This window comes from Macaca thibetana, chromosome 16 (assembly GCF_024542745.1).
Source record: "Macaca thibetana thibetana isolate TM-01 chromosome 16, ASM2454274v1, whole genome shotgun sequence".
Classification (NCBI taxonomy): Eukaryota; Metazoa; Chordata; class Mammalia; order Primates; family Cercopithecidae; genus Macaca; species Macaca thibetana.
In genome coordinates this window covers 48,183,224-48,211,026 of record NC_065593.1, presented here as the reverse complement: position 1 = coordinate 48,211,026, position 27,803 = coordinate 48,183,224, and the positions used below count along the sequence as shown (strand labels likewise).

The following is a 27,803-nucleotide window of genomic DNA, read 5'->3' as shown; positions in this document are numbered from 1 at the left end:
AACATGGTGAAACCCCATCTTTACTAAAAATACAAAAAAATTAGCCAAGTGTGGTGGCGGGCACCTGTAGTCCCAGCTACTCGGGAGGTTGAGGCAGGAGAATGGCGTGAACACAGGAGGTGGAGCTTGCAGTGAGCCGAGATTGCGCCACTGCACTCGAGCCTGGGCGACAGAGCAAGACTCAGTCTCAAAAAAAAAGAAAAGAAGGAAAAAAGGAAGGAAGGAAAGCAAGAAAGAAAGAGCAAGAAAAGAAGGAAAGAAGGAAGGAAAGAGAGGGAAAAGGAGAGAAAGAAGGAAGGACAGAAAAAGAAAAGAAGGAAAGGAGGAAGGAAAGAAAGAAGGAGGCCGGGCGCGGTGGCTCAAGCCTGTAATCCCAGCACTTTGGGAGGCCTAGACGGGCGGATCACGAGGTCAGGAGATCGAGACCATCCTGGCTAATATGGTGAAACCCCGTCTCTACTAAAAATACAAAAAACTAGCTGGGCGAGGTGGTGGGCGCCTGTAGTCCCAGCTACTCGGGAGGCTGAGGCAGGAGAATGGCGTAAACCCGGGAGGCGGAGCTTGCAGTGAGCTGAGATCCGGCCACTGCACTCCAGCCTGGGCGACAAAGCGAGACTCCGTCTCAAAAAAAAAAAAAAAAAAAAAAAAAAGAAAGAAGGAAGAAAGAAAGAAGGGAGGAAAGAAAGAAGGAGGGAAGAAAGAAAGAAGAAGGAAAGAAGGAGGAAGGAAAGAAGAGATAAAGCAGGAAAGAAGGAGGAAGGAAAGAAAAGAGATAAGGAAAGAAGGAAGGAAAGAAAAGAAAAAGAGAGAAGGAAACAAAGAAGGAAGGAAAGAAAGACAAAGAAAGACAAGGAAGGAAGGAAAGAAACAGAGTAAAGGAGGCTGGGCGCTGTGGCTCACACCTGTAATACCAGCACTTTTGGAGGCCGAGGCGGGCGGATCATGAGGTCAGGAGATGGAGACCCTCCTGGCTAACACGGTGAAACCCTGCCTCTACTAAAAATACAAAAAAATTAGCCAGGCGTGGTGGCGGGCGCTTGTAGTCCCAGCTACTAGGGAGGCTGAGGCAGGAGAATGGGGTGAACCCGGGAGCTGGAGCTTGCAGTGAGCCGAGATTGTGCCACTGCACTCCAGCCTGGGCGACAGAGCGAGACTCCGTCTGGAAAAAAAAAAAAAAAAAAAAAAAAGAAAGAGAAAAGGAAAGCGGAGGTTGCAGTGAGCCAAGCTCACGCCATTGCACTCCCAGTGAGGCTCTGTCTCAAAAAAAAAAAAAAAAAAAAAAAAGAGAGAGAGAAGGAAGGAAGGAAGGAAGAGAAGGTAGGAAAAAGAAAAGAAGGAAGGAAGGAAAGAAAGAAAGAGGAAGGAAGGAAGGAAGGGAGGGAAGGAGGGAGGGAGGGAGGGAAGAAAGGGCTGACTGCGGTGGCTCACACATGTAATCCCAGCACTTTGAGAGGACAAGGCGGGTGGATCACCTGAGGTCAGGAGCTGGAGACCAGCTTGGCCAACATGGTGAAACCTGTCTCTACTAAAAATACGAAAATTAGCCGGGCATGGTGGCATGCACCTGTAATTCCGGCTACTTGGGAGGCTGAGGCACCAGAATCGCTTGAATCTGGGAGGCGGAGGTTGTGTTAGCCGAGATTGCACCACTGAACTCCAGCCTGGGCAAAAAGAGTGAGACTCTCTCTCTTAAAAAAAAAAAAAAAAAAAAAAAGAAAGAAAAAGAATTGCTTATTGCTTAAATGTAAGGGGCACATGTCACATTCTGGGTGGTGTACTTCAGCTTTACACTTTACATCTTTTTTTTTTTTTTTTTTTTGAGAGAGAGGGTCTCACTCTGTCACCCAGGCTGCAGTGTAGTAGCATGATCACGGCGCACTGCAGCCTGAAACTCATGGATTCAAGCAATCCTCCTGCCTCAGCCTCCCCAGCAACTGGGACTACAGGCATGTGCCACTACGCCTGGCTAATGTTGTTGTTTTTTTTTTGTTTTTTTTTTTTTTTTGTTTTTTTTTTTTGCGATGGAGTCTCGCTCTGTCGCCCAGGCTGGAGTGTAGTGGCCGGATCTCAGTTCACTGCAAGCTCCACCTCCCGGGTTTTATGCCATTCTCCTGCCTCAGCCTCCCCAGTAGCTGGGACTACAGGCACTCACCACCTTGCCTGGCTAGTTTTTTGTATTTTTTAGTAGAGACGGGGTTTCACCGGGTTAGCCAGGATGGTCTTGATCTCCTGACCTTGTGATCCGCCCATCTCAGCCTCCCAAAGTGCTGGGATTACAGGCTTGAGCCACCGCGCCCGGCATGTTTTTGTTTTTTTAAACATAAGTAGAGAGGAGGGCTTGCTATATTGCTCAGGCTGGTCTCCAACTCTTGGGCTCAAGTGATTCTCCCACCTTAGCCCCTGAAAGTGCTGGGACTACAAGTGTGAGCACCATGCCCAGCTTCACATCTTGCGTCTGTCTGTCCCAAGTGTGGAATGGGTACTGCAGACATTTGCAATTTAACTGGAGATAGACAAAAACACCGAATCACAGAGTGAAAAAATTATTCCCTTTCCTATCCTCAGTAACTTAAGAAAAAAGTCGTTTAAAATTTTTTTTAAAGAGATGGAGTCTCACTCTGTCACCCAGGCTTAACTACAGTGGCACAATCACGGCTCACTGTAGCTTCCATCTCCTGGACTCAAGTGATCCTCCTGCCTCAACCTTCCAAGTAGCTGGGATTATAGGTCTGTGCCACCATGCCCAGCACTATACACTATTTGAATAAAAAAGAGGGAGATTGGCCAGGCGCGGTGGCTCACGCCTGTAATCCTAGCACTTTGTATTTAGAAGATTTTAGAAATGTTAGAGAGCTGGCACCAAATAAGAATTCCTCCTGTCAGGCACGGTGGCGGCTCCAGCCTGTAATCCCAGCTCCTCTGGAGCCTGAAGTGGGAGCATCACTTGACTCTAGAAATCAAGATCAGTTTAACCGATATATTTAGACCCTGACCAACATAGAGACCCATTTCAAGAAAAATAAAATGTATCTAGTGTTTAATAATGTCATATTTAGGCTGGGTGCGGTGGCTCACGCCTGTAATCCCAGCACTTTTGGAGGCCAAGGCGGGCGGATCACGAGGTCAGGAGATTGAGACCATCTTGGCCGACATGGTGAAACCCCATCTCTACAAAAAAAACATAAAAAATTAGCGGATGTGGTGGCGCGTGCCTGTAATCCCAGCTACTTGGGAGGCTGAGCCAGGGGAATCGCTTGAATCTGGGAGGTAGAGGTTGCAGTGAGCTGAGATCGTGCCTGACATAAGGGGATTTGCTGTGAGTCAAGGTCTGAGGAAAGCGCCAGTTCGCAAAGCCGTTTTGGAAAACTGGAGTGTGGGGGTGTGTGCAGGGTGAGGGGAGGAGGCGTACTCTGGTCCACGCTACGTCTAGCAGCGAGTTATGTGGAGCTTTTGAGCCGGATGCCCTGGTGCGCTGCCATGGCAACACAGCCGCGTGCAGAGGCCCACGGCAACCCATCACTGAACAGAGCTGTGGCGTTTCAACGGAGAGTTTGGGACATCAGACAAAGTGGCGACCAGAAGCAGCCAAAATGAGACCTCGACGACAGAGGTCTCCACAGCGAAGCCTGGAACTCTGCGAAATCTGCACGCGACGCCACAGTCACACAGCGCGACAGAGCCCTGTACGTCATCGTTCCGCGACGCCGACGCGGTGAGATGACGCCCTCCCGGAAGTGGCCTGTAGGTCGGTATGTGAAACTGGCAGTCGACGGCTCCTGGGACCAGAGCCTGCGAGGTAGCCCCTGGACTATTTTTCTACGTATTCTCTTGATCCTGCCGAAGTCTTCCAGATCCGCGTAGTGAGGAATCGTCTCCACCATCATGGGGGGCGGAGACCTGGTGAGTGGAGGGAGGCCTGGGCGGGGGAGGACTGAGGCCGGGACGGAAATTGGCAGGGGGTGGGGGGTGGGGGTAGAGGAAGGAGTGGATAACCATAGCAACTCAGCTTTGCTTTCGCGGGGAGGGGGCCGTTGCCCTGAAGAGGGGATGGATCTTTAGGGCATTGGAGGGATGGGACTGAGGTTTGGGAAAGTCCGAGGTGTGTCGCGAACTGTGACAGGTGGTGTTTGTGTGTTTGTTGACTGCAGCCCTGCCGGCTGTAAATTCTGGGAATACCAGGGAGGGAGCGGATGGAGCCAAGGCTAGGAAAGGAGGTAGATATTGAGGACGTGTCACTACGCTTTGTTTTGTATATCTTGTCTTGCCACACAGCTGTCTTCCTTGGGTGGGAGTTCAGAGTCATGTCCTGGACTGAAGTAGGGGTGGTTTGTGCCCCATTCACCCTACCCTTAGCCATGCCCTGGGGTCCTTTTTTTTTTTTAAAAAAAACGGAGTTTCTTGTTGCCCAGGCTGGAGTGCAGTGGCGCGATCTCGGCTCACTGCAACCTTCCCCTCTTGGATTCAAGCGAGTCTCCTGCCTCAGCGTCCCGAGTAGCTGGGATTACAGGCATGCTCCGCCACACCGGGCTAATTTTGTATTTTTAGTGGAGACAGGGTTTCTCCTTGTTGGTCAGGCTGGTCTCGATCTCCTGACCTCTAGTGATCCACCCACCTTGGCCTCCCAAAGTGCTGGGGTTACAGGCGTGAGCCACTGTGCTGGGCCCTGGGGTCCTTTTTAAGCCTGAAGGGATCTTCCTGTCTATCTTTCTGACTTCCACACCTCCTTCAATGCTGGGTTCTGATGTGTAGTGGCTGAGCTTGCTTTTTAAATTCATACCACTTAATACAAGTTATGTGGCAATGTCTCTTACACTGAAACGTTCATTTGTAAAGGGCTAAGGCCCCAAATAGGGTAAATGTACCTACAAGAGCATGGTGCAAGGTTGGGAAAACGCCAGCCTCCCGAAAGTGGAACTAATTGAACCAGCAAGTAGATCAGCTTAGCGGCCTGCCCCGTAAACCTGTTAGTTTGTCATGTGTTCTCAATCACAGTGAGTGCCAGGACTCCATCCAGTTTGATCCAATTTAGTGTATTCTTCAGGTAACTGCATTTAAGGACAGGAAAGCTCTAATCTAGGGTTTCTCGACGTTAGCCCTCTTGACAGTTTGGCCTAGATAATTCTTTGGGGGGGGTGTGGTAGTGGTGGTAGTTGGGCTCTCCTGTGCATTGTAGAATGTTTAGCAGCATCCCTGGCCTCTAGCCACTCGACTGGAGTCTATCCACTAACACCTGCCTCCACCAGTTTTGACAGCCAAAAATGACTCTAGAAGTTTTTGTCCTTGAGAAGCAAAATAATCTATACTTGAGGCAGGGAGGACAAGATGGGAAGGGTTAGAGGGAGAAAGAGGCAGGGAGTGAGGGAGGAAGGACGGAAGGATGGATGGATGGTCGGACCAACTGACGGACCGATACACAACCGACCAACTCAATGACCTGACAAAGGGGAGAGGCAGGACAAGGAGGGGAAGAGAAAAGGAAGAAAAGGGAACTCTCATTGACTGAACATTTTCCACATGCCAAGTACCTTGCGGACATGATCTTATTTTCTTAACTGGTCTCCTGGTCTCAATCCTGGCCCTCTCCAGTCGATTCTTTTTTTTTTTAAGATGGAGTCTTGGCCAGGTGCGGTGGCTCATGCCTATAATCCCAGCACTTTGGGAGGCTGAGGCGGGTGGGTCACGAGGTCAGGAGTTCAAGACCAGCCTGGCCAAGATGGTGAAACCCCGTCTCTACTAAAAATACAAAAATTAGCTGGGAGTGGTGGCGGGTGCCTGTAATCCCAGCTACTTGGGAGGCTGAGGCAGGAGAATCGCTTGAACCCAGGAGGTGGAGGTTGTAGTGAGCCGAGATTGCACCACTGCACCTCTAGCCTGGGTGACAGAGTAAGACTCCGTTTAAAAAAAAAAAAAAGTTAAAAAAAAGATGGAGTCACACTGGGCGCGGTGGCTCACGGCTGTAATCCCAGCACTTTAGGAGGCCTAGGTGGGCGGATCCTGAGGTCAGGAAATCAAGACCATCCTGGCCAACATGGTGAAACCCCATCTCTAGTAAAAATACAAAAATTGGCCGGGCACGGTGTCTCACGCCCATAATCCCAGCACTTTGGGAGGCCGAGGCAGGTGGATTACAAGGTCACGAGATTGAGACCATCCTGGCTAACACGGTGAAACCTGTCTCTACTAAAAACACACAAAAAATTAGCCGGTCATGGTGGCGTATGCCTGTAGTCCCAGCTACTCAGGAGGCTGAGGTAGGAGAATGGCGTGAACCTGGGAGTTGGAGCTTGTAGTGAGCTGAGAGTGTGCCTCTGCACTCTAGCCTAGGTGACAGAGCGAGACTCCATCTAAAAAAAAAAAAAAAAAAAAAATTGGCCAGACATGCGGTGCATGCCTGTAATCCCTTTACATGGCTTATAAGGCCCTTATTCTGCTCCTTTTGCTCCTTTCTCACTTGGCTTCTTCTTGTGTCCCTGCCCCATCAGCTTGCCACATCTCCAGCCACACTGAATTATTCCTGCTATGTTCTTTCTCACCACTGGGACTGCATTTGTCTGTACTGTTCCTCTCTGGAAATCTGCCCCCCTCATCTCCCTTTCACATGTCAGCAGGCTAGTTTATAATTGTCCTTAGATATTACTTACTCTGGGAAACTTTTCATTATTGGGAAAGTACACCAAAGCAGTATCTGATGGGGGGGAGAGAGAGAAGTGTTCTTTGAGGGTGAATGGGGAGATCAGAATCAAGGAGAGATTCCTGGGAAGGAAAGTTGGAAGAGATTCTGGGTGGGTTGTAAACCATGCAAGTTTAGGGCAGGTGAAGTAGACCAAGGTAAGGTAGGTTGAGTTCCTAAGAATGAATGTCCATGCCAGGCATGGTAGCTCACGCCTGTAATCTCAGCACTTTGGGAGGCTGAAGCAGGCAGATCACCTGAGGTCGACAGTTTGAGACCAGCCTGACCCACATGGAGAAACCCTATTTCTACTAAAAATACAAAATTAGCCGAGCATGGTGGCTCATGCCTGTAATCAGCTACTCAGGAGGCTGAGGCAGATAATCACTTGAACCCAGGAGGCAGAGGTTGCCATGACCTGAGATCCTGCCATTGTACTCTAGCCTAGGCAATAAGAGCGAAACTCTGTCTCAAGAAAAAAAAAAAAGACTGGGCACGGTGGCTCACTCCTGTAATCCCAGCAGTTTGGGAGGCCAAGGCAGGCAGATCATGAGGTCAGGCGTTTTGAGACCAGCCTAGCCAATATGGTGAAATCCCATCTCTACTAAAAAATACAAAAATTACTCAGGCATGGTGGCATACCTATAGTCCCAGCTACTCGGGAGGCTGAGGCAAGAGAATCACTGGAACCCGGGAGGTGGAGGGTGTAGTCAGCCGAGATCACTGCACTCCAGCCTGGGTGACAGAGCAAGACTAAAAAATGAATATCCAGTGTCAGAAGTGCATGAGTTCTGTTCTCTTTCTTTTTTTTTTTTTTTTTTTTTTTTTTTTTTTTTTTGAGACGGAGTCTCACGCTGTTGCCCAGGCTGGAGTGCAGTGGCGCGATCTCGGCTCACTGCAAGCTCCGCCTCCCGGGTTCCTGCCATTCTCCTGCCTCAGCCTCCTGAGTAGCTGGGACTACAGGCGCCCGCCACCGCGCCCGGCTAATTTTTTGTATTTTTAGTAGAGACGGGGTTTCACTGTGGTCTCGATCTCCTGACCTTGTGATCCGCCCGCCTCGGCCTCCCAAAGTGCTGGGATTACAGGCTTGAGCCACCGCACCCGGCCTGTTCTCTTTCAAAATATGTGCCTTCCTGCTCATTACTGCATTCCTCCTGTCTTGTCATCACCAGCTCCAATTTAGGTATGGCTAGTGGAAGGATGACTTGTATGCTTTTAAGGTTAAAACTGTCTGAAGGGAACTCAGGAAAGACCTGTTCTATCCTGAAGCTTTCTTGTTGTTGTTGTTCTTTTTTTTTTTTTTTTTTTTTTGTTGAGACGGAGTCTTGCTCTGTCGCCCGGGCTGGAGTGCAGTGGCCGGATCTCAGCTCACTGCAAGCTCCGCCTCTCGGGTTTACGCCATTCTCCTGCCTCAGCCTCCCGTGTAGCTGGGACTACAGGCGCCCGCCACCTCGCCCGGCTAATTTTTTGTATTTTTAGTAGAGACGGGGTTTCACCATGTTAGCCAGGATGGTCTTGATCTCCTGACCTCGTGATCCGCCCGTCTTGGCCTCCCAAAGTGCTAGGATTACAGGCTTGAGCCACCGCGCCCGGCCTGTTGTTGTTCTTGTTGTTTTGAGACAGAGTCTTGCTCTGTCGCCTAGGCTGTAGTACAGCGGCGCAATCTCGGCCCACTGCAACCTCCGCCTCCTGGTTCAGTGATTCTCCTGCTTCAGCCTCCTGAATAGCTGGGACTACATGCACATGTGCCACCATGCCCAGCTAATTTTTGTATTTCCAGTAGAGACATTTCATCATTTTGGCCAGGCTGGTCTAAAACTCCTGATCTCAAGTGATCTGCCCGCCTCCGCTTCCCAAAGTGCTGGGATTACAGGTGTGAGCCACTGCGCCCGACCTGTCCTGAAGCTTTATACACTTGAACAACCTCCCCTTCCCCTCTAGATGTGTGAGAGATTATTGGAAGAAAACCTTGTCATTGTTGAAGACATCTTGCCTGCCTTGGGTATGAAAGGGTGGGTGAGGCAGGGCTAGTTACACCCGCCACTCAGTCACCCCTGGAGTTATTCTCACCTTCTTTTTATTTATCACAGAATCTGAAGAAGAGCTGGCACCCGCAGACCCTCCGGAATGTGGAGAAAGTGTGGAAGGCCGAGCAGAAGCATGAGGCTGAGCGGAAGAAGATTGAGGAGCTTCAGCGGGAGCTGCGAGAAGAGAGGGCCCGGGAAGAGATGCAGCGTTATGCCGAGGATGTTGGGGCCGTCAAGTAAGTGAGGAGCTGGGGGTGTCCTAGTGTGTAGGGAATTGCAGAGCTGTCCTGAGATGCATCATCCAGTTGTTGTATAATAGCTGAGTGCTTAAGGGCATGGGTTTTAAAGCCGGACTAACCTGGATTCTAAGGTTGGCTTTGCATGTAGTAGCCGTGGAACTGTGATCAAATTTGAGAGACTTGGTTACTTCAGTAGGACCAGGGAGTGATAATACCCAACGCCTTCTTTTTTTTTTTTTTTTTTTTTTTTTTTTTTTGATGGAGTCTCGCTCTACCGCCCAGGCTGGAGTGCAGTGGCCGGATCTCAGCTCACTGCAAGCTCCGCCTCCCGGGTTCACGCCATTCTCCTGCCTCAGCCTCCCGAGTAGTTGGGACTACAGGCGCCTGCCACCGCGCCCGGCTAGTTTTTTGTATTTTTTTTAGTAGAGACGGGGTTTCACCGTGTTAGCCAGGATGGTCTCGATCTCCTGACCTCGTGATCTGCCCGTCTCGGCCTCCCAAAGTGCTGGGATTACAGGCTTGAGCCACCGCGCCCGGCCCCAACGCCTTCTTAAGGTTTGTTGGGAGTCAAATGAGGTAACACGTAAGGACTTGCTGTAAGCTGAGCTCACGGTAGATGGCTGATAACAGTGATGAGGGATGGTTGCTCTACCCTGCTGCTCAGTATGTGTTGAGGCCGCAGTCCTGCCTTTGTTAATGTAGTTCAGGCTTGCTTGGGGGTGGCGGGACAGGGGGCAGGGAGTGAGGTCCCATGAGAGAAGGTGGATGGTATGCTTGTCAGTGAAAGCCGAGTGATTATGGCCAATCCCACTAGATTTTACCCTGCTTCAATTTCCTGTTGTATAATATAGGGTAGGAGTAGCATCTCATAAAAGGAGATGGGAGTAAATATGTTTGAGAAAATAAAAAGCATACATTATGCAGTGTATTAAATCAGAATAAAATAAAATAACAGATAGACTAAAATTGAAGACCAGATGTGGTGGTTCATGCCCATGATCACTGCATTTTGGGAGGCTGAGAAATCACTTGAGCCCAGGAGTTTGAGACCAGTCTGGGTAATGTAGTGAGACTCCATCTCTGTTTAAAAATATATAGGCTGGGTGTGGCAGCTTATGCCTATAATCCCAGCACTTTGGGAGACTGAGGAATGCTGATCACTTGAGGCCAGGAGTTCCAGACCAGTCTGTAGTAGGAACCCATCTCTACAAAAAAGTAGAAAATAGCCAGGTGCGGTGGCTCACACCTGTCATCCCAGCACTTTGGGAGGCCGAGGCGGGCAGATCACTTGAGGTCAGGAGTTTGAGACCAGCCTGACCACCAACATGGTGAAACCCTGTCTCTATTAAAATAAAAAAATTAGCTGGGTGTGGTGGTGCACACCTGTAATCCCAGCTACTCAGGAGGCTGAGGCAGGAGAATTGCTTGAACCTAGGAGGCAAAAGTTTCAGTGAGCCGAGATCATGCTACTGCACTCCAGCCTAGGCGATAGAGTGAGAGTGCATCTCAAAAAAATGAACAAACAAAAAAAATACAGGCTGGGTGCAGTGGCTCACGCCTGTAATCCTAGCACTTTGGGAGGCCGAGGTGGGCGGATCACCTGAGGTCAGGAGTTGGAGACCAGCCTGGCCAACACGGTGAAACTCCATCTCTACTAAAAAAAAAAAAAAAAAATTACCTGGGTGTGGTAGCATACATCTGTAGTCCTAGCTACTCAGGAAGCTAAGGCAAGAGAATCGCTGGAACCTGGAAGGTGTAGGTTGCAGGTTGCAGAGAGCTGAGATTGCGCCAGTGCACTCCAGCCTGGCGACAGAGCGAGACTCCGTCTCAAAAAAAAAAAAAAAAAGGCCGGGCGTGGTGGCTCAAGCCTGTAATCCCAGCACTTTGGGAGGCCGAGATGGGCGGATCACGAGGTCAGGAGATCGAGACCATCCTGGCTAACACGGTGAAACCCCGTCTCTACTAAGAAATACAAAAAATAGCCGGGCGAGGTGGCAGCGCCTGTAGTCCCAGCTACTCGGGAGGCTGAGGCCGGAGAATGGCGTGAACCCGGGAGGCGGAGCTTGCAGTGAGCTGAGATCCGGCCACTGCACTCTAGCGTGGGCTACAGAGAGAGACTCCGTCTCAAAAAAAAAAAAAAACAAAAAAACAAACCAAGAACAAACAAACAAAAAAAACCCCAAAACTTAGCCAGGCATGGTGGCACATGCCTGTAATCCCAGCTACTTGGGAGGCTGAGGCAGGAGAATCACTTGAACTCGGGAGTTGGAAGTTGCAGTGAGCTGAGATCACGCCACTGCACTCCAGCCTGGGTGACAGAGTAAGACTTCGTCTCAATAAAAAAATAAAAAATAAAAAATAGAAAATAAAAGAAAGAGAGAGGAGGGAGGGAGGGAGGAAGGAAGGAAGGAAGGAAGGAAAAGTTAGCTGGGCATGGTAGCATGTGCCTGTAGTCCCAGCTACTTGGGAGGCTGAAGTAGGAGGATTGCTTGAGCCCAGGAGTTCGAAGCTACAGTGAGTTATGATTTTGCCACTGACTTTGGCCTGGGTAACAGAGTGAGACTCTGCATCTAAGTAAATAAATAAATAAATAAATAAATAAGTAAAAATTGATTTTAGACTGAATACCCATTAGTCATATGCCGAGGTACTATCCAAAGGTAAAAATTGTTTTGAAATTTTTATTCACCAAAGCATTACACATCATGTGCTCAGTTTATCAGAAATTTGGGCTTTTGTGGAGTCTGATTAATGAGGTCAGAGTATAGATGCACAAGTGTAGAGAAAGGAGTCAGCATTGTTGCAGACTCATGCCTGCTTGTATGTTGTGAATGGGGGAATGATTTTGTATGCTTTGTTTTGTTTTGTTTTGTTTTGCCCTACCACATGTCCTACAATATTGTAAAACACTAAGATCAGCATTTGGTTCCCTCCGCCCCCCCTCTTTTTGGTCTTTACTGCTGATGTATTTAGATGACTTGAGTATTCATCTGTTTGTTTGTATAGTTCTTTACATGGTGTCATGCTTTTAATTTATCCTATAAAATGCCACTAAAAAACTCTTTACTATTTAACAGTTCATTTCTGTGGTTCGGATCATGTTTTCTGTTTGTAATGAATCTCTCTTAGAACAAAGAAGACCTTTAATAGACATATTATTAGGGCTCACCAAGTCATGCTTTGCAACAGTGTTTCTTTAGTATTTACTGATAATATTGGAAAATTGCATTTCCCAGACACCAGTCTATGCTGGTGTTTTCAACCCTTGCACTTTAGAAGGAGCTTGGAAGGGCCAGGAACGGTGTCTCACACCTGTAATCCCAGCACTTTGGGAGGCCGAGGTGGGCGGATCACCCGAAGTCGGGAGTTTGAGACCAGCCTTACCAACATGGTGAAACCCCGTCTCTACTAAAAAAAATACAGAATTAGCCCGGAGTGGTGGTACACACCTGTAGTCCTAGCTACTCAGGAGGCTAAGGCAGGAGAATCGCTTGAACCCGGAAAGCAGAGTTTGCGGTGAGCTGAGATTGCACCACTGCACTCCAGTCTGGGCAGTAAGAACAAAACTCCATCACACACACACACCAAAAAAAAAAGAAAAAAAAGAAAGTTAGATGGGAGCAAGTCGCACCCGAGCAAATTTCCTCTGAAGAGAAGGGAGTGTGGGAGGCAAAGGCATATATGTGTTTTATTTATTTATTTATTTATTATTTATTATTGTTAGTATTTTATTTTATTTATTTTGAGATGACGTCTTGCTTTGTCTCCCAAGCTAAAGTGCAGTGGCGCGCGATCTCGGCTCACTGCAACCTCTGCCTCCCGAGTTCAAGCAATTCTTCTGCCTCAGCCTCCCGAGTAGCTGGGATTACAGGCATGCACCACTATGCCTGGCTAATTTTTGTATTTTTAATAGAGACAGGGTTTCACCATGTTGGCCAGGCTGGTCTCGAACTCCTGACCTTGTGATCCTCCTGCCTCGGCCTCCCAAAGTGCTAGGATTATAAGACCACCGCGCCTGGCCTTATTATTAATTAATTAATTAATTTATTGAGACAGGGTCTTGGTCTGTCACCCTGGCTGGAGTGCAGTGGCACTATCACAGCTCACTACAGCCTTGACCTCCTGGGCTCAAGCCATCCTCCCACCTCAGCCTCACCTGGCCTTTTTTAGTTTTTTTTTTTTTTTTTTTTTTTTGAGACGGAGTCTCGCTCTCTGGTCCAGGCTGGAGTGCAGTGGCCGGATCTCAGCTCACTGCAAGCTCCGCCTCCCAGGTTCACGCCATTCTCCTGCCTCAGCCTCCCGAGTAGCTGGGACTACAGGCGCCCGCCACCTCGCCCGGCTAGTTTTTTGTATTTTTTAGTAGAGACGGGGTTTCACCATGTTAGCCAAGATGGTCTCGATCTCCTGACCTCGTGATCCGCCCGCCTCGGCCTCCCAAAGTGCTGGGATTACAGGCGTGAGCCACCGCGCCCGGCGCCTTTTTTAGTTTTTTAAGACAGAGTCCAGCTGGGCATGGTGATTTATGCCTGTAATCCCAGCACTTGGGAGGCAAGGCCGGTGGATTGCTTGAGGTCAGGAGTTCAAGACCAACTTGGCCAACATGGTGAAACCCTGTCTCTACTAAAAATACAAAAACTTAGCCAAGTGTGGTGGTGTGTGTCTGTAGTCCCAGCTACTTGGGAGGCTGAGGCGGGAGAATCGCTTGAACCTGGGACGTGGAGGTTGCAGTGAGCCGAGATTGTGCCACTGCACTCCAGCCTGGGTGACGGAGCAAGACTCTGTCTCAAAAAAAAAAAAAAGAAAGAAAGACGAGATCTGGCTCTGTCGCCCAGGCTGGAGTACAGTTGTGTGATCTTGGCTCACTGCAACCTCCACCTCCTGGTCTGAAGTCATCCTCCCACCTCAGCCTCCCAAGTAGCTGGGACCACAGGCACACACCACCATACCTGGCTAATTTTTGTATTTTTTGTAGAGACAGGGTTTTACCATGTTATCGAGGCTGGTCTTGAACTCCTGAGCTCAAACCCATCTCCCATCTTGGCCTCCCAAAGTGCTGGGATTATAGGCGTGAGCCACCATGTAGACAGAGGGTCTCACTATGTTGCCCAGACTGGTCTTGACCTCCTGAGCTCAAGTGATCCTCCTGCCTGGGCCTTCCAAAGTGCTGAGATTACAGACGTGAGTCACCACACCCAGCTAATATACGGGTGTTTTATTTGTTTGTTTTGTTTGTTTTTTGAGACCCAGGCTGGAGTCCAGTGGCACGATCTCGACTTACTGCAACCTCTGTCTCCCAGGTTCAAGCGATTCTTCTGCCTCAGGCTCCTGAGTAGCAGCTGGGATTACATCTGTGCGCCACCACAACCGGCTAATTTTTTTTTCTTTTTCTTTTTTTTTTTTTTTTTGAGACGGAGTCTCGCTCTGTCACCCAGGCTGGAGTGCAGTGGTGTGATCTCGGCTCACTGCAAGCTCCACCTCCTGGGTTCATGCCATTCTCCCGCCTCAGCCTCCTGAGTAACTGGGACTACAGGCGCCTGCCACCATGGCCGGCTAATTTTTTGTATTTTTAGTAGAGACTGGGTTTCACCGTGTTAGCCAGGATGGTTTCGGTCTCCTGACCTCGTGATCCGCCCACCTCGGCCTCCCAAAGTGCTGGGATTACAGGCGTGAGCCACCGAGCCCAGCCATGCCCGGCTAATTTTTGTATTTTTAGTAGAGACAGGGTTTCACTATATTGGCCAAGCTGGTCTTGAACTCCTGATCTTGTGGTCCGCCCGCCTTGGCCTCCCAAAGTGCTGGGATTACAGACGTGAGCTGCCATGCCCAGCCAATATACACGTTTTAAAAGCTCCCTGGGTGATTCTTATGTTCAGCTTTAATTGAGAACTTGTTCTATATCCTTAATGACAGCAACAACAAAGATGCATAGATCATTTTGCTTTTAGAAGCTTTGCCTCCACTATGTCCTCATTTAAAAACTCAGTAATGATGAGAGATAGCAGTTACTAGCTCCACTTTATTTGTGTATGTATTTATTTTTTGAGATATTTATTTTTTGAGAGTTGTACTCTGTCACCCAGGCTGGAGTGCAGTGATGTGATCATGGCTCACTGCACCCTTGACCCAAGCTCAAGGGATCCTCCCACCTTAGCCTCCTGAGTAGCTGGGACTACCGATGTGTACCACCACACCTGGCTAATTTTTTATTTTTTTGTAGAGATGAGGTCTTTTTATTTTGCCCAGGCTGGTCTCAATCTCCTGGACTCAAATGATCCTCCTGCTCTGGCCTCTCAAACTGCTGAGATTATAGGTGTAGACATGAGCCACTGTACCCACCCTATTTTTTATTTCTTTTGAGATGGGGTCTTGCTTTGTTGCCCAGGCTAGTGTGTAGTGGTACAATCATAGTTCACTACAGGCTTAACCCTTGGGCTTAAGTGATCCTCTTGCCTCAGCCTCCAGAGTAGCTGGGACTACACGCATTTTTTGTAGAGGTGGAGTCTTGCTATGTTGCCAACACTATAGCTCCATTTTAGAGATGAGGATACAGAAGTGCACAGAAGGAACTAGCCCAGAGTTATCCAGAGGCCAAATCCTGTGGCTCTGGATCTCAGCTATGCGATGTGTTCTCTCATGAGAGGGCGTGAGTGGGCCTGATATTAGTTGAGTCCTTTTAAAACTAGATAGAGGCTAGGGGCAGTGGCTCACGCCTTTAATCCCAGCATTTTGGGAGGCTGAGGTGGGTGGATCACTTGAGGTCTGGAGTTTGAGACCAGCCTGGCCAACATGGCGAAACCCCATCTTTACTGAAAATAATGAAAATTATTGCTGGGTGCGGTGGCTCACGCCTGTAATCCCAGCACTTTGGAAGGCCGAGGTGGGCGGATCACAAGGTCAGGAGTTTGAGACCAGCCTGACCAACATGGTGAAACCCTGTCTCAACTAAAAATACAAAAATTAGCCGGGCTTGATGGTGCACAGCTGTAATTCCAGCTACTCAGGAGGCTGAGGCAGGAGAATCGCTTGAACCTGTGAGGTGGAGGTTGCAGTGAGCTGAGATCATGCCATTGCACTCTAGCCTGGGCAACAGAAAAAAAAAAACAAAAAAAGAGTAGATAGGGCCTGGCGCGGTGGCTCACACCTGTAATCCCAGCACTTTGGGAGGCCGAGACGGGCGGATCACAAGGTCAGGAGATGGAGACCATCCTGGCTAACACAGTGAAACCCTGTCTCTACTAAAAAATACGAAAAACTAGCTGTGCAAGGTGGCGGGTGCCTGTAGTCCCAGCTACTCGGGAGGCTGAGGCAGGAGAATGGTGTAAACCCGGGAGGCGGAGCTTGCAGTGAACTGCGGAGCTTGCAGTGAACTGAGATCCGGCCACTGCACTCCAGGCTGGGCGACAGAGCAAGACTCCATCTCAAAAAAAAAAAAAAAAAAAAAAAAAGAGTAGATAGATCCATACAGTTACTATTTTTCTTTTTTTTTGAGATGAAGTCTCCCTCTGTTGCCCAGGCTGGAGTGCAGTGGTGCGATCTGGGCTCACTACAATCTCCGCCTCCCGTGTTCACACCATTCTCCTGCCTCAGCCTCCCAAGTAGCTGGGACTACAGGCGCCCGCCACCACGCCTGGCTAGTTTTTTGTATTTTTAGTAGAGATGGCGTTTCACCGTGTTAGCCAGGATGGTCTCGCTCTCCTGACCTCGTGATCCACCCGCCTCGGCCTCCCAAAGTACTGGGATTACAGGCGTGAGCCACCGCGCCCGGCCACAGTTACTATTTTATAGCAGTTTCCATCTTCATTCTTTTTTTTTTTTGAAATGGAGTCTGGCTGTACCACCCAGGCTGGAGTGCAGAGGTGTGATCTTGGCTCACTGTAACCTCTCCCTCCTGGGTTCAAGCGATTCTCCTGCCTCAGCCTACTGACTAGCTGGGATTACAGGCGTGCACCACCATATTGGGCTAATTTTCATATTTTTTTTTTTTTTTTTTTTTTTTTTTGAGACGGAGTCTCACGCTGTTGCCCAGGCTGGAGTGCAGTGGCGCGATCTCGGCTCACTGCAAGCTCCGCCTCCTGGGTTCACGCCATTCTCCTGCCTCAGCCTCCTGAGTAGCTAGGACTACAGGCACCCGCCACCGCGCCCGGCTAATTTTTTGTATTTTTAGTAGAGACGGGGTTTCACTGTGGTCTCGATCTCCTGACCTTGTGATCCGCCCGCCTCGGCCTCCCAAAGTGCTGGGATTACAGGCTTGAGCCACCGCGCCCGGCCTAATTTTCATATTTTTGTAGAGACAGTTTTGCCTTTTGGCCAGGCTGGTCTCGAATTCCTGACCTCAAGCCTGCCTTGGCCTCCCAAAGTGTTGGGATTACAGGCGTGAGCCACCGCGCCTGGCCCCATCTTCATTGTTCCCGTCCATTTGTATTTGATCCTGTTGTGTTTCCCCTGGAAATCTGTTGCTCCTTTGACCACAGGTTCCTGGTCCTCCTGACTTTATACACGATTCCTTCTTTTTCCTTAATTTTTTTTTTTTTTGAAACAGAGTCTTACTCTGTCGTCCAGGCTAGAATGGAATGGCACGATCTCGGTTCACTGCAACCTCCAGCTCCCCGGCTCAAGCGATTCTCCTGCCTCAGCATCCCAAGTAGTTGGGACTATAGGCATGTGCCCACCACCACCGGCTAAATTTTGTATTTTTAGTAGAGACGAGGTTTCACCATACTGGCCAGGCTGTTCTCGAATTCTTGACCTTGGGTGATCTGCCTGCCTTGGCCTCCCAAAGTGCTATGATTACAGGCGTGAGCCATGGCACCTGGCTGGTTTTATTTTTGTTATTTATTTTATTTTGTTCTTTTTTTTTTTAAGACACAGGGTCTCACTCTGTCACCCAGGCTGGAATACAGTGGTGCGATCATGGCTCACTGCAGCCTTGAACTCCTGGGCTCAAAAATCCTCCTGCCTCAGCCTCCCAAGTAGCTGGGACTACATTGAAAAAATAAAAAATCAGGGAGGCATGGTGGTGCATCCCTGTAGTCCAACAATCTCCATTTTTGGAGACAACAGTGGTGCGATCTCGGCTCACTGTAACCTCTGCCTCCTGGGTTTAAGCAATCCTCCTGCCTCAGCCTCCTGAGTAGCTGGGACTACAGGTGCGCGCCACCAGGCCCAGCTAATTTTTGTATTTTTAGTAGGGACAAGGTTTCATCATGTTGGCCTGGATGGCCTCAATCTCTTGACCTCGTGGTCTGCCCGTCTTGGCCTCCCAAAGTGCTGGGATTATAGGCGTGAGTCACCGTGCCCGGCCTAATTTTTTTGTATTTTTAGTAGAGATGGCATTTCACCATGTTGGCCAGGTTGGTCTCAAACTCCTGACCTGAAGTGATCTGCCCGCTTAGGCCTCCCAAAGTGCTGGGATTGGCCAGGCGCGGTGGCTCAAGCCTGTAATCCCAGCACTTTGGGAGGCCGAGACGGGCGGATCACGAGGTCAGGAGATCGAGACCATCCTGGCTAACACGGTGAAACTCTGTCTCTACTAAAAAATAGAAAAAAACTAGCCGGGCGAGGTGGCGGGCGCCTGTAGTCCCAGCTACTGGGGAGGCTGAGGCATGAGAATGGTGGGAACCCGGGAGGCGGAGCTTGCAGTGAGCTGAGATCCGGCCACTGCACTCCAGCCTGGGCGACAGAGCGAGACTCCGTCTCAAAAAAAAAAAAAAAAAAAAAACAAAGTGCTGGGATTACAGATGTGAGCCGCTGTGCCTGGCCCCATGATCAATTCTGTTTTTTTTTTTTTTTTTTTTTTTTTTTTTTTGAGACCGAGTCTCGTACTGTCACCCGGGTTGGAGTACAATGGTGGGATCTCAGCACACTGCAACCTCTGCTTCTCAGGTTCAAGCGATTCTTCTCCCTCAGCCTCCCGAGTAGCTTGGACTACAGGCATGTACCACCATGCCTGGCTAGTTTTTTGTATTTTTAGTAGAGACAGGATTTCACCGTGTTAGCCAGGCTGATCTCAATCTCCTGACCCCATGATCAGCCTGTCTTGGCCTCCCAAAGTGCTAGGATTACAGGTGTGAGCCACTGCGCCCAGCTGATCAATTCTTAATTATAGACTACAGTGTTTCTCAGACTCATTTTTTTAATATGAAAAAAAAATTCTAAAGGGTCTTGGGGCTGTGTGCGGTTGCTCATGCCTGTAATCCCAGCACTTTGGGAGGCCAAGGCGGGCAGATCATGGGATCAGGAGATCGAGACCAGCCTGGCCAACGTGGTAAAACCCCATCTACTAAAAGTATGAAAAATTAGCCAGTCTTGGTGGCATATGCCTATAGTCCCAGCTACTCAGGAGGCTGAGGCAGGAGAATCACTTGAACCCGGGAGGCAGAGGTTGCAGTGAGCCAAGATTGCACCACTGTACTCCAGCCTGGGCAACAGAGTGAGACTTCATCTGGGAAAAAAAAGAAAAAGAGTCATGGCTGTCCAGTGTTGGTTTAAATTATTCTTACTAAAAATGTCCAAGCATGCAGCTAGGAAAACATTCTTTATGCTCACAGTTGTTACATAGCCTCAAAAACAAGTATACACATTTAAAAGGTCATGTTCAGGCTGGGCACGGTGCCTCACCACTAATCCCAGCACTTTGGGAGGCTGAGGCAGGAGGATCACTAGAGGCCAGTAGTTTGAGACCAGCCTGGGCAACATGGCAAGTCCCATCTCTATAAGCATTGAAAAAATTGGCCGGGTGCGGTGGCTCAAGCCTATAATCCTAGTACTTTGGGAGGCCGAGACGGGCGGATCACGAGGTCAGGAGATCGAGACCATCCTGGCTCACATGGTGAAACCCCATCTCTACTAAAAAAATACAAAAAACTAGCCGGGCGAGGTGGTGGGCGCCTGTAGTCCCAGCTACTCGGGAGGCTGAGGCAGGAGAATGGCGTGAACCCGGGAGGCGGAGCTTGCAGTGAGCTGAGATCTGGCCACAGCACTCCAGCCTGGGTGACAGAGCAAGACTCCGTCTCAAAAAAAAAAAGAAAAAAGAAAAAATCAGGGAGGCACGGTGGTGCATCCCTGTAGTCCCAGCTACTTGGGAGGCTGAGGCAGGAGGATTTTTGAGCCCAGGAGTTCAAGGCTTCAGTGAGCCATGATCGCACCACTGCATTCCAGCCTGGGTGACAGAGTGAGACCCTGTGTCTTAAAAAAAAAAAAAAAAATGGCCGGGCGCGGTGGCTCAAGCCTGTAATCCCAGCACTTTGGGAGGCCGAGACGGGCGAATCACGAGGTCGGGAGATAGAGACCATCCTGGCTAACACGGTGAAACCCCATCTCTACTAAAAAATACAAAAAACTACCCGGGCGAGGTGGCGGGCGCCTGTAGTCCCAGCTGCTTGGGAGGCTGAGGCAGGAGAATGGCGTAAACCCGGGAGGTGGAGCTTGCAGTGAGCTGAGATCCAGCCACTGCACTCCAGCCTGGGTGACAGAGCGAGACTCCGTCTCAAAAAAAATAAATAAAAAATAAAAAAAGCACAAAAAAGTCATATTCAAAAAACATTTAATTTCAGGTTATAGATAATACTGTCGATGAAACTACTTTTCTGCTTGCAGTGTGAATGTAGTGTTGGCTGCTTCCACGCATGCTCTTATGAATGTAGCCTGCCTTTACTGTCTGTGGTATGAGGGTTCCACTTTCTCACCACTTTTTCTCCCAGAACCCCAGGGAAATGTTTGTGTGGCATGATGCTGTGACTTAATTTGGCCCCTAGATGGCGAGATCAGGGTTTATTCACTTGTGAATCCCAGATAGTTACCTAATGATTCATGTATTCAGTGTTTGGCTCTTTTGGCTTGAAAGTGTCACTTACTCAGTTACCTCTGATTTTTTCCCATCATGCCCTCGAATGTGTAGTGTTACCGCTGTTGTCTGAGTGCCCGCGAGCACCAAGATGCACAATCAATGCAACTGCGTATGTGGTCATTGAAATTGTTCTTGATGGTAAGATGGTGGTGTAGAATGTGCTTGTTCAGTGTTTTAGGTCATCTTGGAAATGAAAGCAAAATATAAAGACCTTGTAAAGGACACTTGAGGAGCTCTGAGCCAAGATCCACGCCCCATGTTGAGGAACACTGGTTTTCCTTATAAATTGCTTTATGTGTGTGAATATTCTCTCTCCATTCACTTGTAAGCCTCATGAGGACAGGCACCATTTATTTATTTATTTGAGACAAGGTCTGGCTCCGTCACCCCGGCAGGAGTGCAGTGGCGTCATCTTACTGCAACCTCTGCCTCCCAGGTTCAAGTGATTTTCCTGCCTCACCCCTCCGAATAGATGGGATTACAGGCATCCACCACCATGCCTGGCTAATGTTTTGTATTTTTAGTAGAGACCGGGTTTTGTTATGTTGGCCAGGCTAGTGTCGAACTCCTGACCTCAAGTGATCCGCCCGCTTCAGCCTCCCAAAGTGGTGGGATTACAGGCATGAGCCACAGAACGCGACCCATACTATTTCTTTTTTTTTTTTTTTTTTGAGACGGAGTCTCGTTCTGTCACCGAGGCTGGAGTGCAGTGGCGTGATCTCGGCTCACTGCACGCTCCGCCTCCCAGATTCACGCCATTCTCCTACCTCAGCCTCCTGAGTAGCCGGGACTACAAGGCGCCTGCCACCACGCCTGGCTAATTTTTTTGTATTTTTTAGTAGAGACAGGGTTTCACCATGTTAGCCAGGATAGTCTCGATCTCCTGACCTCGTGATCTGCCCGCCTCTGCCTCCCAAAGTGCTGGGATTACAGGCGTGAACCACGGCACCCGGCCCTCAACCCACACTATTTCTTGATGCCGGCCACTGCCAGGGTGCTGTGTTTATTGCATGGTAGGTGCCAGTAGAATGAATTCTCTGATCAGCTGTGGTTCTCTCTCCCTTGTGTTCAGGTTTTATGTGTAGGTTTGCAGAAGTCTGCTTTTTAAAGAAATTCTATTTCTTTTTCTTCCCTTGAACCAGGAAAAAAGAAGAAAAGTTGGACTGGATGTACCAGGGTCCTGGTGGGATGGTGAACCGTGATGAGTACCTGCTGGGGCGCCCCATTGACAAATATGTTTTTGAGAAGATGGAGGAGAAGGAGGCAGGCTGCTCTTCTGAAACAGGACTCCTCCCAGGCTCTATCTTTGCCCCATCAGGTGCCAATTCCCTTCTTGACATGGCCAGCAAGATCCGGGAGGACCCACTGTTCATCATCAGGTACTAATGGGGGGCTGGGAAGGGGGTTTGTTGCAGATGCTTTGAGAACCTGCTAAGGCCATTGATTCTCTTGCTTTACAGTTTTCCCTTTGCTTTTATCTGCCATATAAATGATTTGTTTCCATTTGGGCTTCCTGATGCTGGGAAGGAGGCTCTAGTAAGTGTGCCTGCCTGACCTAGGCCATATGCAAAGATACTGGCCAATGCACCAGCCCAGCTTTATTCATTTACCTTTGGCCCTTAAACAAAAATAGGAGTCAGAAACAAGGTGAAAAAGGTTGTCACCTTCTTAGAAGCTTGGGAATATGTGTAGTGCTGGCCAAGTGGGTAAACAGGCCTTCTTACCCACATTTCTTTTTTCAGGTGGTGAGGGGAAGGGAAGAAGAACCCTTCAAAAAGAAACTTGCAAATCTTACTTGAAACCCTAGTATGTAATATTAGAGTTGCAGTTTGGGTGCTAAATGAAGATAGACTGTGCATATTATTATTTATTTTAGTTTAGTTTGCATTTTAATTCCAGTATATAAGATTCAACGTTTAAATATGTTTATTTTTTATTTACAGTTTTTTTTCTTTTCTTTTCTTTTCTTTTTTTTTTTTTTGAGACGGAGTCTCGCTCTGTTGCCCAGCCTGGAGTATAGTGGCGCGGTCTCAGCTCACTGCAACCTCCACCTCCTGGGTTCAAGCAATTCTACCTGCCTCAGCCTCCCAAATAGTTGGGATTACAGGTGCCCACCACCACGTCCGGCTAATTTTTGTATTTTTATTAGAAATGGGGTTTTGCCATGTTGGCCAGGCTGGTCTCCAACTCCTGACTTCAGGTCATCCGCCCACCTCGGCCTCCCTAAGTGCTGGGATTACAGGCATGAGCCACCATGTCTGGCCTAGTTACAGTTTTTCTTTTGCAAATTATCTTTAAAGTTATTTATCTTAACCATATCCTGGAATAAAACAAAAGAAAAAATAGTTATTTATCAAAGATATTGTATAGGTTGCAAATATTTTGTCCCATTTTTTTAGTGTCTTAGTTTATCGTGGTAAAATATACGTAACATAGAATGTCCCATTTTAACCATTTTCATGTGTACAGTTCAGTGTATTAAATACATTCACAGTGTTGCTGGGCGCGGTGGCTTGTGCCTGTAATCCCAGCACTTTGGGAGGCCGAGGCGGTGGATCACAAGGTCAGGAGATTGAGACCATCCTGGCTAACATGGTGAAACCCCGTCTCTACTAAAAATACAAAAAATTAGCCGGGCGTGGTGGCGGGCGCCTGTAGTCCCAGCTACTCGAGAGGCTGAGGCAGGAGAATGGTGTGAACCCGGGAGGCGGAGCTTGCAGTGAGCTGAGATTGCACCACTGCACTCTAGCCTGAGCAACAGAGCAAGACTCTGTCTCAAAATAAATAAATAAATACATTCACAGTGTTGGGCAACCATCACCACAGCCCGTCTCCAGAACTCTTTCGCCATTCTGAATTGAAATTCTATACCTATCAAAAACAACTCACAGCTGGGTACAGTGGATCACACCTGTAATCCCAGCACTTAGCGAGGCTGAGATGGATGGATTGCTTGAGCCCAAGAAATTGAGATCAGCCTGAGCAACATGGTGAAACCCCATCTCTATAAGAAATACAAAAATTAGCTGGGCATGGTGGTGGGTGCCTATAGTCCCAGCTACTTGGGAAGCTGATGTGGCACTATCACTTGAGCCCAGGCGATCAAGGCTGCAGTGAGCCGTGATCATGCCAGTGTACTGCAGCCTGGACGACTGAGCATGACTCTTTTTTTTTTTTTTTTTTTTTTTGAGACAATCTCTTATATTTGGGGGAGATTTTTGGCTTTGACACCATCATGTAGTTTTTTATTTATTTATTTTTTTTGAGACAGGGTCTCACTCTGTCACCCAGACTGGAGTGCAATGGCACAATCTCAGCTCACTGCAACCTCTGCCTCCTGGGTTTAAGTTATTCTCCCACCTCAGCCTCCCGAGTAGCCAGGACTGTAGGTGTGTGCTACCACACCTGGCTAATTTTTGTGGGGTTTTTTTTGTTAGAGACGAGGTTTCACCATGTTGGCGAGGCTGATCTTGAACTTCTGACCTCAAGTGATCTGCCTGCCTCAGCCTCCCAGAGTGTTGGGATTACAGGTGTGAGATGAGCCACTGCACCCAGCCCCATCATCATGTAGATTTTTTTTTTTTTTTTTTAGAGACAAGAGTCTTACTCTATCGCCCAGGCTGGAGTGCAGTGGCACGATCTTGGCTCACTGCAATCTCCGCCTCCCAGGTTCAAGCGATTCTCCTCCCACAGTCTCCCAAGTAGCTGGGATTACAGGTGTGCACACCACCACACCCAGGTCATACTCCATAGAATTTGGAGAAAAGAAATAGTCATGAATTTTATAATTATCTCTATTTAGGAAGAAGGAGGAGGAGAAAAAACGAGAGGTATTAAATAATCCAGTGAAAATGAAGAAAATCAAAGAATTGGTAAGTAGTGTATCAGATAAGCACCAAGAGCATCTTTTAGCCATATAACGTGAGAACCTCTCTCCATTTACTCTCAACTTACCGGGGGAAAACAGAATGGCCTCTAAAACTTTTGTCTTTTAGAGACCATCTCGTGGCTATTTTATGTAATCTTTTTCTTTTTTTGAGACGGAGTTTCAATCTTGTTGCCCAAGCTGGAGTGCAATGGTGCGATCTCGGCTCACCGCAACCTCCATCTCCTGGGTTCAAGTGATTTTCCTGCCTCAGCCTCCCTAGTAGCTGGGATTACAGGCATGTGCCACCATGCCCGGCTTATTTTGTATTTTTAGTAGAGATGGGGTTTCTTCATATTGGTGAGGCTGGTTATTTTATGTAATCTTAATTTGTTAAGCTTAAGTAAACTTGATTTTGGTTGAAAGTCTTTTGGGTGGGAGAATGCACCATGTGATGTCATTTTTCCAGAAAAAGAGTGTGGGCTAAGCGTGTGGAAAGCATTACCATTCGGTGTGTTCAGGAGGTCCGAGGATGCCCTTGGTCATGGTATAAAGCTTCCAGGGGCTGGGCGTGGGTGGATCACCCGAGGTCGGGAGTTCAAGACCAGCCTGACCAACATGGAGAAACCCAGTCTCTACTAAAAATACAAAATTAGCCGGGGTGGTGGTGCATGCCTGTAATCCTAGCTAAGGGGAGGCTAAGGCAGGAGAATCGCTTGAACCTAGGAGATGGAGGTTGCAGTGAGCTAAGATCGTGTCATTGCACTCCAGCCTGGGCAACAAGAGCGAAACTCTGTCTCAAAAAAAAAAAAAGGCTTCTAGGGCCCACTTATTCACATGACATATTATGTAATTGTGTCTTGGATCAGTTGGTAAGGAAAATTAAAGCTTGACCTTGCAGTTCCTGACTGCTTTCAATGGAATGGGAATTCCTTTGACACAGAATGGAAACTCCTAGGCAGTGGTTTTGGTGACTGTTTAAAAACACAAATTCTTAGTCTCACCTACCAGATACCAGTTCAGTAGTTGGGGTTGTTAGTGCACAGCCTGTGTTAAGACCCTTCCCCTGGTGTGTTGACAGGGAACCCCCATAATGTCCTGGACTTCTGTAGACTCAGAGGCATGGAGTCAGGCAGTTTGTGCATGAGCCACGCCCCTCAAAGGAGACTGACTGGGGTCTCAGTAATCTTTTTTTTTTTTTTTGGAGGTGGAGTCTCACTCTGTTGCCCAGGCTGGAGTGCAGTGGCGTGATCTCAGCTGACTGCAAGCTCCGCCTCCTGGGTTCACACCATTCTCCTGCCTCAGCCCCCCGAGTAGCTGGGACTACAGGTGCCTGCCACCACGCCCAGCTAATTTTTTGTGTTTTTAGTAGTGATGGTGTTTTACTGTGTTAGCCAGGATGGTCTCGATCTCCTGACCTCGTGATCTGCCCACCTCGGCCTCCCAAAGTGCTGGGATTACAGGTGTGAGCCACCGTGCCTGGGCTTTTTTTTTTTTTTTTCTTTTAATGAGATGGAGTCTCACTCTGTCACCCAGGCTGCTAGAGTGCAGCAGTGCGATCTTGGCTCACTGCAACCTCTGCCTCCTGGGTTCAAGTGATTCTTCTGCCTCAGCTTCCTGAGTAACTGGGACTACAAGCACACATCACCACACCCTGCTAATTTTTGTATTTTTAGTAGAGATGGGGTTTCACCATATTGGCCAGGCTGATCTTGAACTTCTGACCTTGTGATCCTCCCGCCTCAGCCTCCCAAAGTACTGGGATTACAGGAGTGAGCCACCATGCCCAGCCAGTAATCTTTTTTTTTTTTTTTTTTGAGACACAGTTTCACTCTGTCGCCCAGGCTGGAGTGCAGTGGCACAATCTCGGCCCACTACAACCTCTGCCTCCCGGTTCAGGTGATTCTTGTACCTCAGCCTCCCAAGTAGCTGCCATTACAGGTGCCCAGCTAATTTTTGTATTTTTAGTAGAGACGGGGTTTTGCCATGTTGGCAAGGCTGGTCTCCAACTCCGGATCTCAAGTGATGATCTGCTCGACTTGGCCTCCCAAAGTGCTGGAATTACAGGCACTGGCTGGTCTCAGTAATCTTGTGTGTTTGTGTTCTCGGCATTTTCCAGTTGCAAATGAGTCTGGAGAAAAAGGAGAAGAAGAAAAAGAAGGAGAAGAAAAAGAAGCACAAGAAACATAAGCACAGAAGCTCGAGTAGTGATCGTTCCAGCAGTGAGGATGAGCACAGTGCAGGGAGGTGAGCATGTGGCGACTGGCCTCCCTTCTCGTTGATTCACTTGCTCATTCACTCATTCATTCCACAGACATGAACACCTGCCCTGTGCTGGGAGCTGCCAGGTACTGGGCATTCAGTAATGAATACTAGAACATGGGCCCTGTGCCCACAGAGCTTGCCATCTAATGCTAGAGTTCCTTGGAGATGCTAAATGTGAGTGGGTATCTCGGCCATGCTGCTGGAGAGAGACCCTTAATGGAGCTGACTTTAGCCTAGTAGGTCTTAGGTAGGTCAGACATCCTGGGGGTGACTGTTTCATCTCAGCTTAGGATTCCTTCAAGACTGAAGTGGGCTTTATATATGCTATTTTTAATGGACGGTGGCCCATGTGGTCCCATTCTGCGTGTCTTCCCGTGGGAGCAGTCAGCTCCGCCGCTGCTGAGTCACTATTCATCCCCGGAATAGCAGCATGAAGTGAGAGGAGAATGTCTTCAGGCGTTGGGGCTTAGAAGCGAGGCCCACACTTTTTCACAGGAAAATTTGACTGTGCTGATGCATCTTTCGGCATAAACAGTTCAAATAGAGAAACGTACTGCCAGGTAACAGCTGGGAGGCGGAAAGGTCACATTGGAAGCAAGAAGCATGGTTCAGCATAAGATACTTAAATTGGACCTATATGTATTTTCTTTTTCAATGACTGTGTATTTTAATCTCTTAGATCTCAGAAGAGGATGGCAAATTCCTCCCCTGTTTTGTCCAAAGTCCCTGGATATGGCTTACAGGTAGGGATGTGGGCTCCTTGAAAGGAGTGACTATAGGACTGTGGGATATGCCACTTGGACAATGTGGATAGCAGGGAGGTGGGCAGTGAAGCCTGGGCTGCTGGGAAACAGGTCCCTTCTTATCCCTGAGCATCTTCTTGTGGCTGACG

The 27,803-nt window shown here is 48.6% G+C and overlaps 1 protein-coding gene across 1 annotated transcript in view; it reads left to right on the top strand.

Moving 5' to 3' along the window:
• The first annotated feature begins 3,588 nt into the window (after positions 1-3,588).
• Positions 3,589-27,803, top strand: part of CWC25 (CWC25 spliceosome associated protein homolog) — a 33,888-nt gene continuing 9,673 nt past the window's right edge. The window contains exons 1-6 of the mRNA XM_050762775.1: positions 3,589-3,900; positions 8,761-8,933; positions 21,924-22,160; positions 24,584-24,653; positions 26,766-26,893; positions 27,591-27,654. Coding sequence (XP_050618732.1) covers positions 3,883-3,900; positions 8,761-8,933; positions 21,924-22,160; positions 24,584-24,653; positions 26,766-26,893; positions 27,591-27,654 — 690 coding nt within the window. The 5' untranslated portion in view covers positions 3,589-3,882. The remainder of the gene's footprint in view (positions 3,901-8,760; positions 8,934-21,923; positions 22,161-24,583; positions 24,654-26,765; positions 26,894-27,590; positions 27,655-27,803) is intronic.